This window comes from Monodelphis domestica, chromosome 1 (genome assembly GCF_027887165.1).
Source record: "Monodelphis domestica isolate mMonDom1 chromosome 1, mMonDom1.pri, whole genome shotgun sequence".
NCBI classification, from domain to species: domain Eukaryota; kingdom Metazoa; phylum Chordata; class Mammalia; order Didelphimorphia; family Didelphidae; genus Monodelphis; species Monodelphis domestica.
The window spans coordinates 86238122-86253726 of NC_077227.1; the positions used below are offsets into that span (position 1 = coordinate 86238122).

Below are 15605 nucleotides of genomic sequence, written 5' to 3' on the forward strand. Positions count from 1 at the left end.
ATGTGAATAGTTAGTTCCCTCTGAATCTGGAGCCAAGGTAATATCAGGCTCTTGAGATTAGGTTCAAAGTAAGCACATCTGAGTTGTCCACACAGTAAGGCTGTGGAAGAGAAGCAAATTTTCTTTAAGGAAAGATATGGTCTCATTTAGGTATTCCTCTGATCAGTTTCCAGCTTTTACTGTAACAGGTTTGTTAAGAACCGATTAACTAAAGAAGCTAGAAACTTCCAGCAAAGATTAGATAAGAGTGCTGGGTTTTCAGAAAAGGGGTAAGAAGTACCAGATAAAAGGAAAGAGCATAAGTCAAGAAAGACTAGGCTTATGAAAATCATGTTTTCCTAAACTACTATAGGATATTAATAAGATGGACCTTTACTGACCAAAACAATCAACTTCTTACAAATCTTACAAAAAGGGACCACACTTTGTTAATAACCACTGGAAAAAAAAATACTTAACAAAAACACAACAGATAATCTCCCCCACAGATTGTTTAAACAGTACTCCCTCATCTTAACATTCTATTTGATCATTCTCAAACATTTTTGTAGGTTTGTCATCTACATCCTATCCTCTTATCTTCAAGGCACTCTCTCTCTCTCTCTTTCTCTCTCTCTCTCTCTTCATCAGTTCCCATTAAACCACAAATGCTATGTAGAGTAATGACTACAATATCTAGCCACCATCCTCTGAACAGTTACACCAGGCTGTCCCCCATAGGCACTTTGAACTCAAAAAGTTCAAAATATAACATTATCCTTTCCCCCCAAATCACTTTATCTCCTAATTTCTCCATTTCTGTTAGGGGCATCACCAAATTTTCCAGTCATCCAGATTCATCACCTCAGAGCCATTCCTACCACTAAATTTTGTCAATGACACTCCCATATCTCTCACATCCAACCCCTTTTCTCCACTTGTATGGCCACCACATTAATTTAGGACCTCATAACTTCTCACAAGAACTATTAAAGAAGTCCTTTCTCCAACATATTCCCTATAATTGCCAAACTGATATTTTTGAAGTAAACATCTTACTCTCTTACCCTAACTCATGAGATAGAGGGAGTCACTATTGCTTCTAGGGTAGGGGCTCTTAACCTGGGGCCCCCCCAAGGGTTCACAATCATATTATCAGGGGTCCATTAACTTGAAGAGAAAATGAGGAAAACATTTCCTTCAATTATTTAAAACCCACTATTCTGAGGAGGGATCCATAGTCTTTGCCAAACTGCCAAATGGATATATGATACACACAAAAAAAGATTAGGGTCCTTTGCTTTAGAATAAAACATAAATTCCTTTATATGATATGTAAAGTCCATTATAATGGCATCAACAACCTATTCTTCCACACTTGTTTTACAATGCTCTTCCTCTACATTCTGTATTCCAGCAAAATTAGCCTACTTAATGTTCCCAAAAAATAAAATAAGTAAATAAAATAACAGATAATCTCCCCCACAGACTGTTTAAACAGTACTCCCTCATCTTAACATTCTATTTGATCATTCTCAGACATTTTTGTAGGTTTGTCATCTACATCCTATCCTCTTATTTTCATCACATCTCTTGACTTGGAGTCTGATGAAGTTCCCACATGCCTAGAATGTTCTCCATTCTCATCTCCACTTCTTGGAATTCCTAACTGCATTTAAAGCTCAGCTAAAATGTTAGCACCTACAAAAAGCCACTCAATTCCGTTAGTGCCCCCTACAATAGTACTTTATATTTATTTGGAATATAAATATTTGTGTGTACATCATTTCCTCTCAATACTAGAATGTAAACCCCTTGAGGGCAAGAACAATTTTTCTCTTCCTTATATACATAACACCTAATAATGCCTAGAATAAACAAGCAACTTACTTGTTGGATTGAATTAAACACACAAACTTACTTAAAATCAGCTTCCCGTTGAGCCAAGTACTGAGTAAATTCTTGTGTAACTTCATCACGAATTTTTAATTCCAAGGTTAATTTTTCTTTCTTTTCATTTATCAGTTTGTTCTTCAAATCTTCTATCAGTGACAGTAGTTTCTAAAAATTTAATAAGAGCCTCCAGATTATTCTAAGATACATCATTCATCTCTTTAGAAAACAATGTACCTCATGCATTTTTATTTGTGAAGTCTTATATTTATTATATCCATCTACTGAAGATATGATATCTTTGGGGAAACCAATCCACTTATAGATATGCTTCTGAACAGCAAAATTAACACTGCCCAAGCTCTGATAGTTTTATCTTTTTTGGTTGGGGAAGGTATAGAACGGGATTAGGCCACCCTATTTTTGCCCAAGTTGGAAGTACAGCAACCACTCATGAGTTCAATTTCATTTTGTATCAGTATGGAAATTTTTCTCTGCTCCATTTCTGAGCGAGGCCAGTTTGCCCCTCCTTAGGCAGCTGAATGGCCTCCCTGCTCCTGAGAGTTCATCTTTGTTGAAATCATGAAAGTTAGCTACTCTTCTTTTCACTAGATATTTTAGAAGATATAAGAAAACTAGTTACAGGCAGGCATTTGACAATATTTAAGCTGGAAATCAAAGAGGCATGTATAAATGCTAAAAAAGAAGTCTGGGGGATCAATGAAGACTAACATATTTTTAAGTCCTAGAGTAATAATGACACAACCAGCCTATCAGAATACATACTGAATACTCCTCTTTGCTGAAAGATTTTTCTTCTTTGAATGTCATGTCTGCTTCTTCCATGTTATGGTCATCTTGAGCTTCATCAGGATTCTCTACCAAATCTTCATCTTCTATTACATCTTCAAGACTCCTTTCCCATTCAATGGTGGTTCTCTTCATTTGTAACATTTTAGTATCTGCATTATTAGCAATGAACGATGTATCCCTGGAAGATTTTGTCTGGCCAAATGGTTTCTCTTGAGAAAAATTTAAAATATCTGCAACAAAAACCTGTTAAGGAGTCCAATGTCATTTTTTAAGTGAAGGTCTTAGATAAATGAAATCAACCAGGAATTCAGATGTTTTAACAGATAATAGAGATTTTTAGAATTTTTATATTTAATCAACTTGATTATTAAAGCTACTAAGAGGATGCACTGGGAGAGGGGAAAAAAAAACTTAGGGGTATCAATACCAAAGTACTGCTCATACCAGCAAGATTTCCTCTATCCCTGATCCAGCCCCTGAAGCCACTGAGCAGACAACAGAATCAACTAATCTCAGGGATAAAGTTGCATTGCAGATAACTGGCATTATTGTTCCCATTAGCACAAATTGTGAAATTCATTATTATTAGTACCAAAATGAGCTGTATTTAGTATTTCCATCTTTCCTTTAGACAATTAAAAATTTAATTTTCAAACAAATCTTTTTTTAAGCTAATAATATAAGAAGAAAAAAGCATTCAGCATACTCTAATAGAAGAAATAAATGAGGAGAAAATGATATAAACTACTATGATGGATAAAAATATATTTACTTTTTGTGCAACAGCTGCAAACTTCAAAACGCTGAATGTTTCATCATAGGCAGAACAACACTGGCTAATGTTGACTATCATGTATATTTTTCCTTTGCCATTAAAGAAGCTTTGAAAATAATGGGTAAGTTTACTTTCTCGAAAGGGAACATGCTGTTGCAACCTAAAAAAGAAAAATTTTAAAAGTTAGTATGCATTTAAATAGATTCCTAAGCCAGGATGAAATATTCAGTTGCTGACTACTTACACAGTAATGAATAATATAGCAACTATTGTATAAGAGAAGGCCTGTGTGAACAACATGCTCTAAAGTGGCAACTACCTTCTGTAAATTCTATATAGTTTAATGAAATAGTTGCTGTGTGGGTTTGGGGAGGTTTTTTGGCCCCCCCAAAAAAATGCATACAAGAAATCTACGATAAATATTATTGCTGACATAATGGAAATAACATTTGAAAATTTTAAACAGGCTCAGTTTATTGGTGCTCTATGTCATAAGTATATGATATACTTGGGTAGTTTGTATTGGCTGACTGCAGAGCCTCAAATGCTAAGTGACCTTGAAAGCTGTCATATCTAACTAAGCATGCAAACTACTTCAGTGAGGGTGAAGGTACTTTACCAATCCTGAAGAGATAGCATCAGAAACTTATTAATTCAAAATACCTTCAACTAAGAAATAATTCTACAGCATAGTAAAGTGCTAGACCTCGAGTCAGAGGCCTGAGTTCTAATACTGCCTCTGATGAATTTATTAGCTGTGTGATTCTCAAATCTGGACTAAGTCATTTAACACTCTCTAGCCCCATTTCTTCATCCATAAAAATGAGACTAAAAATCACCTAACAGGGGTAGTGTGAGAATCAAATCAGGTAATGTATGTAAAGCATCTTGCAAAACTTAAAGTTTTATGTATCTGTAAACCATTTCAATAATATCCTCTTACTCACCAAATCATTTACTAAATATTTGCACTAATACTATACTCCTGGAATGCATTTTAACCAAGACTTCTCAGCACTAACCACAATCCACAGATAACTGTGGGAAGCAAATTAAAAAAAAAAAAGTTGTTTAGAAAACAGTAGAACAGTAAGACTTCTGTGGTGACAAAAAATTGGAATCAAAGGATGAAAGATGGCTAAAAAAAGTTGCATCTGAATGTAATGGAATACTACAATGCAAAACAATAAATATGATGAATACAATAAATATGATGAATATAGAGAAGCACAAAAAGTAAGTATAGCCAGTGATTACAATAATGGAAATAGAAAGAGAAACCACAAGGCAATTGAAAACAAGTATTAAAAAATTAGGAAGAACAAATTTGTTCCCAAATAAGAGAAAGAAGAAAACCTCTCTCCCTCCTACCTCCAACTCCTTTGCAGAATGGAGGGGGTAAAGGGTTGGAAAGATTTGGAACATTGCATAGTCGGATTTTCAATGTATTGACCAGTTTTGTTTATTTTTTATTTTCTTTGACTTTTTTACCCTCTAATTTCTTTTTATATATGGGATAGCTCTCTAAGAGTAGGGAGGGGAATGTCAGAGGGAAATGTGAATGGTGTAGAAACTAAATACATCAATAATAAATTGAGAAGGCAGCTGGGTAGTCCAGTGGATTGAGAGTCAGGCCTAGAGATGGGAGGCCCTGGATTCAAATCTAGCCTCAGAAATGACATTGCTGTGAGGCCTTGGGCTAGTCACTTAACCCCCATTGTCTAGCCTTACCACTCTTCTGCCATGGAATCAATACACATTATTGATTCTATGACAGTGGATAAAGGTTTAAAAAAAATAGTAAATAAAAAGAACAAAAGTAAATATAAACAGAATTATAAAGATCAAGCAAGACTAGAATAAATAGATATGAAAAGACATCTTCAACCTATCCCTCTGTGGAAGTTAGTACACAATGCACATTTTCAGATGTTTTTCAATGTATAAATCAGTTGTGTTGATATATTTTTCTCTTAAAAAAAACACTATTTGTCATATAGGGTGATGGGGAGAGGAAAATACTTGGCATAATAATAATGATATAAAAAAAGGCCATGCCATTTCAACAAAAATCTATTTTAAAATATATTTCAACAAAAATTTATTTTTAAAAAGAAAAAGAAAACCATAAGGGAATATTATGTAAAATCCTTCTGAGCATTAAATGGACAAAGTCTTAATATTTCACACTTTATTAGACCTGTTTGTAATTTCACCAAAGCAGAGACTCCTCCTACTGTCTCAAATCACAGTACCTTCATCCTTTGTAATCCATTATTGTCCATATTTAAATCCTTCACAGAGAATCTTATACTTAGTATAACATAGTTTTGTCTAAGTAAATAGATATTATCTATTTTTAGTGACTTACTTTGACTTCTGGCTGTTCCTTAAAGCATTAATACATTTTCCTAATGTCAGCAAAGAAGTGTTAATGTTTCCAGTCTCTCTCAATCTTTCACCTTCATTTTGGGTCTTCATGCTTCGCTCTGAACCAGCCAGATCACACAGGGATAGTCTGAGAAAGAAGGAAGGGAGGCAAGAGAAGAGAGTTAGTCTTGGAGGGAACTTTGAAATATATTTTTAAAGCAATTAAATTCAAGAGAATGTTTACTTACTCACTGACTCCTGTTACATGAGGCACCTCAGAATCCTCTATCTGCAGTGTTCTAATAGTGAATATGCTGTGACTATAACAAAGATTAAACAATGATTGTCATTACATTTTAGTGACAATTTACCATAAAACTTCTCATCTGGTTGTACAATATTTTGATTTAAAACACGGATTGAAAGCTACTGAGATTTTAGCTACCATCTCTATAGAGAAGACTTAAGCCTACACTTAGTCCCAATCTTTTTCCTTGTTTCACTAGATGAATGAGGAATAGCTAGCACTACTGCTGAAAATGAGGTATCAAAAGCAGCATATGACCCATTTAGTCCTCAAATGAAGGGAGTTCTGCCTTCAAGTGACTGATTATTCTAAGCAAGTGGTAACTCCAGTCTTTCTTCCTCACTTACCTTCTGCTAGATGCAGTGTTCAGCTTTGTAGAAGCAAAACTCCGGTGCTTCAATCCTAGTTTAAGAAGTCTATATGCCTCTCTGGAATCAGAAACATGAATCCATTGCAGATCTTAAAAAAGAAAAATAGGAGAAAGTGGATGAACATTTTAAAATTAAAATAAGTCATGAACAAGTTTACAATTTTTAACCAGTTGGCCTAGGCAATGTCATGTAGGTATATATAGTACTTGTAAATGAACTACTAAGGAAGAACTGACATTTTGTAACTCAAACTTGGGCTATGACTTTATCAATGCAAAGCAAAGATTAAGCCAATTTCTGTAACAAAAGTTTTTTAAAGATTAAGTGTGAATTATTTCATTTTATGCTAGTTAATGTCTGAAGGCATGGGCAGTAGGGACCATACCTTTTATAAATGAACAGCCTTTGACATCTTGAGAAAGACGCAGCATTTTCCTCTTTTGATACTTGTCATTTGATACAGGAACAAATAAATCATAAATAAATTCATTGTAAATCTCAAAAAAAGAAACCCAGACTGAAAATTTCACTGTATTATCTACATTCAAACTAGGTTGTTCAAAGTCTTTGGAATCTTCAAAATCTGAGACGTTCACAGAGTTCCAACTTCCTGTCCAAAAAAAATAATAATGATGATTTAAATAAACACTAAGCCAAAAAAAAAGCAATGGGTTGTTTTTTAAAATTATTTTTTCATCTCTTCTTATTTCTCTTCTGTTGAAGAAATACAAAATTATATTTTCACTGGCCCCAACTCATAATTCCATCATTAATTCAAACTGACAAATATGTATTAAATACCTGTTATACAACCATGAGAAAGTTATTTCTAGTAATAAAAGAATTCATAGAGAACAAACTAGATAAAAAAAAATTTTTTTTAAACCCTTACCTTCCGTCTTAGAGTCAATACTGTGTATTGGCTCCAAGGCAGAAGAGTGGTAAGGGCTAGGCAATGGGGGTCAAGTGACTTGCCCAGGGTCACACAGCTAGGAAGTGGCTGAGGCCAGATTTGAACCTAGGACCTCCCATCTCTAGGCCTGGCTCTCAATCCACTGAGCTACTCAGCTGCCCCCTAAACTAGATAAAATTTAAATGGAATTTGACATTTCAAAACATGAATTTTCATTACCAAGTATGTCACTGTCATTAACAGTGATTAGATTTAGAACGGTGCTTTTAAAACTGAAAACCCATCAAAATTACATATATCAATGAAATCAAAATGCTTAAAAGAAAAGAAGGAAGGAAACCTTACCATACAAGGTATCACAACTGCCATTTTGAAGAGCAACCTAAAAAAAAACCAAAAGTTGGGGTCATTAGATAAGAAGTGTAAAACCATCAATGGTGGGAAGTTTTTTCAATAGCCAGTATACAATGTAACCAACCCCACAGATATTCTTTCACAACCCCTTTCAAACACTGAATATAATTTCCAGGAGGAATTGCTTGCAGAACTTTTTTCTCATTCAACAATAATGATTAAAATTCCCTTCGTAAGACTCAGAGTAGAAATAAGAATAGACTCTTAGGATAGTACAACTTTGTTCACAAAAAAAATAATAGTAGGTTAGCACAATGCCTCCTGAGTAGGACTTATAGGAAAAGACCTTCAAAGTTTTGTGTCCCTTCAGTTTCATGGAATAACAAAAAAGGTTCCTGAAACTTACAAGGAGGATAAGGAATAGTTTTCACCAAAATTCTCTCAATCTTAGTAGAAGACTGAATTCTTCCTTGAATGGCATAATAGCCTCTGAACAACACCAAGCATGATAGCTTCCTTTTTCACATTACCAGCAAACCCCAAAGGACTAATGAACTTTACTGAAACCTTAAAAAAAAAACCAAAATACTTTAAATAGACTTTAAATCACTTAAAATATCTTGTGGAGTATGAATGAGTCTGAAATTTAGGTTGAATTGTCTGTGTCCTTATTTTTTGCTTCATACACTTAACTATACCATTCCCTCTTTTAGCAAGCATAAAGAATAGAATCAAAACTTAGATATTTGAAGATTTTCTAAAAGTCACACTGTATATGCATTTTACATATTTAAATTATGTTATACCCTTCTCTACTAGCAGCAATGCAATGATCCAGGACAATTGTGAGGGACTTATGAGAAAAAACACTATCCACATCCAGAGAAAGATTTGTGGGATCAGAAATGCAGAAGAAAAACAACTGCTTGATCACATGGTTCAATGGGGATGATTGGGAATATAGACTCTAAACAATCACTCTAGTGCAAATATTAATAATATGGAAATGAGGGGCAGCTGGGTGGTTCAGTGGATTGAAAGCCAGGCCTAGAGATGGGAAGTCCTAGGTTTAAATCTGGCCTCAGACACTTCCCAGCTATGTGACCCTAGACGAGTCACTTAACCCCCATTGGCTAGCCCTTATTGCTCTTCTGCCTTAGAACCAATACACAGTATTGAATCTAAGATGGAAGGTAAGGGTTTTAATTAATTAATTAACTAATTAATTAATTGGTTAGTGAGTGAGTGAATGAATGAATAAATAATAAGGAAATGGGTCTTGATCAATGGCACATGTAAAACCCAGTGAAATATTACTTGTTGGTTATTGGAGGGGGGATGGAAGGAGGGGAGAGAAAGAACATAAATCATGTAACTATGAAAAAAAAATCTAAATTAATTAATTAAATAAACTTAATTAAAAAAATAAATTATGTCATACCTCTTTAATTTGTCGAAGCAAAGCATTTTTAATAGCAACTTCTTCTTTCACTTGGTCAGAGGATAACCGTAAATAATCTCTACATCGATGTGGTTTTAGGTCCATCTTTTCATACAGTTTGTCTTGAATGTTATTAAACAACATGTTCATTGTTCTAGGCAAAATACCAGTGTTTTCCTCTGTACCTGAAAACACAATTTTTAAAAATTTATTTCAAGGTGTTATTGGCAAGGGGTGAGAAAAAGAGATGTCAGAAGTCATTCCAAGTATCTTCAGGATTCTTTTATATAAGGCATATAGGCTGGTAGGCACTGATAAGGATAAAATGAGTTAGAAGTGGGAAAAGGACCCCAGAGAATCTCAATCATTATAATTATTCAATGTCCCTGACATCCAATTTACTTCTGTTCTAGTTCAAGATCCCTTACACCCAAATATTAAGATATGTAATTCACAAAATATAATACTAAAATAAAGTATAACATTCAAGTTTGCCCTGGGCAGATTCTTAATTTTTTACTAATTTCTACTTGTAGGTAACTTTTATGAATTTTTATCTTCTGATTTTCATCAGACTGTTTCTTTAAACCTAAAGATATTAATCTCAATTAGAAATACAAGAAGGATCAGTGTAAATGACCTTAGACATGAAGTCAGGAGGAATCTTTATTCAAAGCTGATCCTTAGTAGCTGAGACCATAGGCTTAACAACTTAACACTTAACAACTCCTTTGAGTATCAATTTCGTCATCTGTAAAATAGTGTTATAAGACTCAAAAGAGAGAAACAATAAAGAAAAATGCTATGTGAATGTCAGCCCACAGGGTAAAATAATTTTTACATAATATGGGCACTCATTTTTTCAGTTTCATTAAAAGTGAGAAATATTTCCCTTAGTTACTAGGGATATAACTAATGAACATGCTATGAAAACCTGTTACTTTTTCCATTTAAGGAAATTTTTTAAATTACACATTTAGGGGCACTGTAAGAGAAGATGTGCATGATTTGAATATTTGCTAGGTAGCAGTTAATTGAGTGTCAGACCTGGGTTCAAATCCATTGGAGGATCTAGTTTCGAATCTAGCCTCAGGTACATCCTAACTATGTGAACCTGGGCAAGTCATTTAACCTCATTTGCCTACTTTTGGCCCTTCTATCTCAGAATTATTACAAAGACAGAAAATAAATGTTTTAAAAAGTTACATATCTACCTTGGAAGGTATATGTTTTGCCAGAGTTGGTTACACCATAAGTAAAAATCAGGCGATTTTCTCCTTTCAAGAAGTCTTTCACCAGCTGCATAATACTCCCTTCAAAGAATTCTTTCTGTGTGGTTTCAGGACCAAAAACCTAAATGATGATCAGTTTCAAGACAATTTTATATAAGTCAATTAAAAATCATAAAATTGTGTCACAAAACATACAACCTTCAGTTCTTTTATGTTATAAATGAAAGACTGTATCCAAGTACTTTGCTAAAAACACACTGCTAAAGCTTTACTCAAACATTTCTTCCTTCTTGAAATGACTTTATTTTCCTCCTGTCTACCACCCCTTTCCCAATTACTGAAATCCTATCTCATATTTTTTAAGTTTTTTTACCCAATTTTATGTAAAACAATTTTTAACATTTTTTTAAAATTTTTGTTCCAAAATCTCTCCCTCCCTTCCCTCCATTCCCCCTCCCTGAGATTACTGAGAAGTAATCTGACATAGGTTTTACATGTGTATTCATGGAAAACATATTTCTGTAAGTCATGTTTTGAAAGAAAACACAGACCAAAAACAAACAAGAAAAATATATATATAGTTTTGGGGGGAAGCTGGGTAGCTCAGTGGATTGAGAGCCAGGCCTAGAGGCAGGAGGTCCTAGATTCAAATCTGGCCTCAGACACTTCCTAGCTGTGTGACCCTGGAAAAGTCCCTTAACTGCCATTGCCTAGCCCTTACCTCTCTTCTGCCTCAGAGCCAATACACAATATTGATTCTAAGATGGAAGGTAAGGATTAAAAAACAACAACATATGTATGTATGTATGTATGTATGTATGGTTTTTAAAAGTAAGTTTTGATCTGCATTCAGACCTTAAGAGTTCTTTCTCTGGAGGTAGTAGCATTTTTCAGCATAAGTCTTGGATCACTGTATTACTTAGAATAGATGTCATTTACAATCAATTATTATATAATATTGCTATTAATGTGTACAATGTTCTCCTAGTTCTGCTCAAGCACAAAAGAATTCCATCACATTCCATAATATACCACAACTTGTTGACCCAGTTCCCAGTTGATAGGTATTCTCTCAATTTCTAATTCTTTGCCACCATAAAAAGATCTGCTACAAATACTTTAGAAAATATAAGCCCTTATAAAAAAATTTTTTTATCTCTTTGGGATACAAAGGGTTTTATAATCCCTTAAGCATAATTCCAAATTGCTCTCTAAAATGGTTGAATCAGTTCACAACTCTGCCAATAGTGCATTAGTGTCTCAATTTCCCCATATTCTCTGTAGCACTTAGCATTTTCCTTTCCTATAATATTAGTCAATCTATCACTGCTGCTTTAATTTGTATTTCTCTAATAAATACTGATTTATAGCATTTTCATGTGAATATAGATAGCTTTGATTACTTTGAAAACTGTCTATTCATATCCTATGACCACTATCAACTGGAGATTGACTTATCTTCTATAGAATTCAATACTGGTCTCTATTATTGGAGAAATGAGAACTATAATGGAAAAACTTGCTGGAAAATTTTTTTCAGGTAGGATTAGTGTATTCCACCACCACCACCCCCATCCTATTTCCCCGTTTATCCTACTCGCTCTCTTTCTCCTTTCACTCTGTCCATCCTGAAGTGTTTTGATTCTGATCACTACCTCCCCTAATCTGCCCTCCCTTTTCTCAGTACCCTGCTACTTTTCTCTTATCCTCTTCCTTTCCTATTTGCCTGTAGGGTGAGATATATTTCTATACCTAACTGAATGTTTTATGTTATTCCTTCTTTGAGCCAACTCCAATGAAATTAAAGTTCAAGTGTTGCTCATCTCCTCATCTTCTCCTCCACTGTAAAAGCTCTTTCACACACATATTTTGAGATAATTTATCGCATTTTACCTCCTTCTTTCCCTTCTCTTAGGGCATTCCTTTGTTTACTCCTTAATTTTATTATTTTTAATATCATCCCATCCTATTCAACTCACACCCATGTATACTCCCTCTAACTTCCATAATGATGATAAAGTTCTTGGAAATTACAAGTATCATCTTCCCATGTAAGAATGTAAATAGTTCTTCCTTATTGAATCTCTTGATTTCTCTTTCCTGTTTATCTTTTAACATTTCTCAAGTCCTTTATTTAAAAGTCAAATTTTCTATTCAGCTTGTTTTTTTCATCAGGAATGCTTAAAAATCCTCAATTTCAGGGGGCAGCTGGGTGGCTCAATGGATTGAGAGCCAGGCCTAGAGATGGGAGGTCCTAGGTTCAAATCTGGCCTCAGACACTTCCCAGCTGTGTGACCCTGGGCAAGTCACTTGACCCCTATTGCCTAGCCCTTACCACTCTTCTGTCTTGGAGCCAATACACAGTATTGACTCCGAGATGGAAGGTAAGGGTTTAAAAAAAAATCCTCAATTTCATTGACTATTCATTTTTTCTCCTGAAGGATTGTATTTCTGGGGCACTTTTGTCACTATAGTAATGCTCTATGATCAGGTTCTTTTTCTTTCTTGCTTGCTGTTTGTTCATTTTAACAGCATATTTCTTGACTTGTTAATGCTAAAAATTGCTAAACCTGGGCTCTTCTCCTAGGTTAGAGAGGACATTATGCCAAGCTTCAGGTTTTTTGTGTAACTGCTTTCGGAGATAGTTCTGAGACTCAATAAGTTTTTAGTTCAAGGTGGTATAATTTAAAGACAGCTGTGTTTACTCTATGCTCTGATCTATAAGTGACCACACTTTTTTCCATCAAGGAACTGTGACCCGGGTCCCTGTTTCCCTGTGGCCAAATTGCTCTTCTTTGCTAATATTCTTCCATGCCTTAGGGCTGTGCACTTCAGCCCATTATCTGTTTATGGGCAATGTAACAAATTCCAGCCCCCAAGAATAGGAAAAGGACCCCCTATAATCTCCTTCTGACCAGTAATCTAACCCCTTTACCATCTGTGGGCTAAGAACTCCAAAAGCCACTGCTGCCTGCTCAGTTGCCCCCACTGCCTACTCCTGGCTTACTGAAGTGATGAGACCTGCCGCCCTACTAGGGCCTCTGCCAAGCTATGCTCCACTCTCATGCAGTGCAACAGACCTTTCCTGCCAACCTTCTAAGTTTTCTTAGAAAAGTGTTTCATCCCATCCTTTTGTTGGTTCTGTCACTCTAAAATTACTTTTGAAGTGTTATTTTAAAATTTTTCAGGGGGGAATTTGGGAGAGCTCTAGAGAGTCTCTGCCTTTTTAAATGCCATCTTAATCCTACCTATTTCAAATGCTACCTGCACAAAGCTTTAAATGACAACCAATGAATATCACTGCTCCTGCCCCTGAACTCACAACTAGTTTGCAATCCTTTTGTGACAGTTATAACACTTTGCTCTGCATTACTTTTTTGTTATGGTATTACAGAAAGAATACCTCCAACCAAAGTCCTATTCTGATCCTTTACCATGGAAGAGGGGAAACCGTAGGTTCTCAAAACTATTCCAGCAATGTATATCCTCTACCACATTATATGAGCCAGAAGAGGATCAAGAACAAGACCCATGATTTAATCTCCAATGATCTAATTTCTGTATTTAAAGGTTGTTGTTTTTTTCCAAAGAACCTGCAGAATTATGAAATACACTACTCAAAGACCATCTTCTCACCCTATATAGGGATTGCACTCTGTATTATGGGAGTACACAAAACAAATAAGTAACTGATCTTAAAAGTTCTAAGGTAAATAATAGAAACAAACTTAAAACTCTTATATCATAGCCTAGATTCTAGTTCTGGAAACAAACACACAGTAACTAAAAGCCAATATAAAAATAGAAGTGGGGGCAGATTGGTAGCATAGTAGAAGAGTTCCAAGCCTGGAGTCAGGAGAATGTGGGTTCAAATTTGGCTTCAAACACTTCCAAAATTTGTGACCCTGGGCAACCCCAACTGCCTAGGCCACTCTTCTACTTTGGAACCAACACTTAGTATAAATTCCAAGCCAAAGATAAGAACTTTAAATAAATAAATATATTCGTGGTCAAAGGATCTAAACAAACAATTCTCAAAAAAAATTACAAATCATCAATAACTGTATAAAAGATTGCTCCAAATCACTAATAAAAAGATAAATATAAATCATTTTACACCCAATAATTGATTATTCTTGACTTAGAATTAGTATTAGAAGAGTTGTAGAGTCAGGCAAAACTACATACTCCATAAGCAGAGTTCTGAATTGGTCCAACTATTCTGAAAAGCAATTTTGAATTATCCTAAGAAAACTACCAAAATATCTATACCCTTTGAATCAGAGATCCCACTGTTAACAGATGTAATACAAGGAAGTCAGAGATAAAAAGAAAGATCCCATGTACCCCTAAGTCATAGCAGCACTTTTAGTAGCAAAAAAAAAAAAGCAAAAACTAAATAGATGGCTATCACCTGGGAAATGGCTAAATGAATTATAGTACACAAATACAATATTACTATGACATAAGAAATTAAATGGATTCAAAGTTAGTTAAATAGCTTTACTCAAATAATTATAATAACCATTATAAATGGTTCAGTAAAATTTAGAAAGAAATCTTCAGTAGAATGGGCAATTAGGTGGTACATGCCAGGCCTGGCACTAGGAAGACTCATCATCTTCCTGAGTTGAAATCTGGTCTCAGACACTTGCTAGCTGTATGACTTTGGGAAAATCACTTAACACTGTTTATCTCAGAACCCCATCTATAAAATGAGTTAGAGAAGGAAATGGCAAACCACTTGAGTATCTTTGCCAAGAAAACTCCAAATAGGGTCAAAAAGAGTCACACATGACTGAAAAATGACTAACTTCAAGTAACAACCTTAGAAGAGAACCACAGGGATCTGGTGTGCTTGGCCCAAGTGCTATTAATATTTTTAGCAATGATCTGGAAAAAGGGATGTACTGGCATGCTCAGAATTTCTATAGATAACACAAAACTGAGAAGGATCACTAACAATGAATGAGAATCAAGAACCAAAAAGATTAGTAAGCAAGGGCATTAATTTAAATTTAACAAAATAAAATTCAGGAGGGATAAATATATTCCATCTCTTTCTAATTAGGCATTACTTAAAGAAAAGCTCTATTATAATTCAAACAAGGCTCATCATGTCACTGCATACTTTAAGAGAATTATTTCTCCTTACTG

The 15605-nt window shown here is 34.7% G+C and overlaps 1 protein-coding gene across 3 annotated transcripts in view; it reads right to left on the reverse strand.

Moving 5' to 3' along the window:
- The window catches only part of KIF20B (kinesin family member 20B), a 97260-nt gene that overhangs the window by 68506 nt on the left and 13149 nt on the right, over positions 1-15605 (reverse strand). For all 3 annotated transcript variants that reach the window (XM_016428024.2, XM_016428026.2, XM_016428023.2), the window contains exons 5-14: positions 10431-10569; positions 9217-9401; positions 7767-7803; positions 6894-7118; positions 6485-6596; positions 6079-6150; positions 5832-5978; positions 3458-3620; positions 2659-2928; positions 1901-2040 (exon numbers count right to left, since the gene is read on the reverse strand). In XM_016428024.2, the coding sequence (XP_016283510.1) occupies positions 1901-2040; positions 2659-2928; positions 3458-3620; positions 5832-5978; positions 6079-6150; positions 6485-6596; positions 6894-7118; positions 7767-7803; positions 9217-9401; positions 10431-10569 (1490 nt within the window). The remainder of the gene's footprint in view (positions 1-1900; positions 2041-2658; positions 2929-3457; positions 3621-5831; positions 5979-6078; positions 6151-6484; positions 6597-6893; positions 7119-7766; positions 7804-9216; positions 9402-10430; positions 10570-15605) is intronic.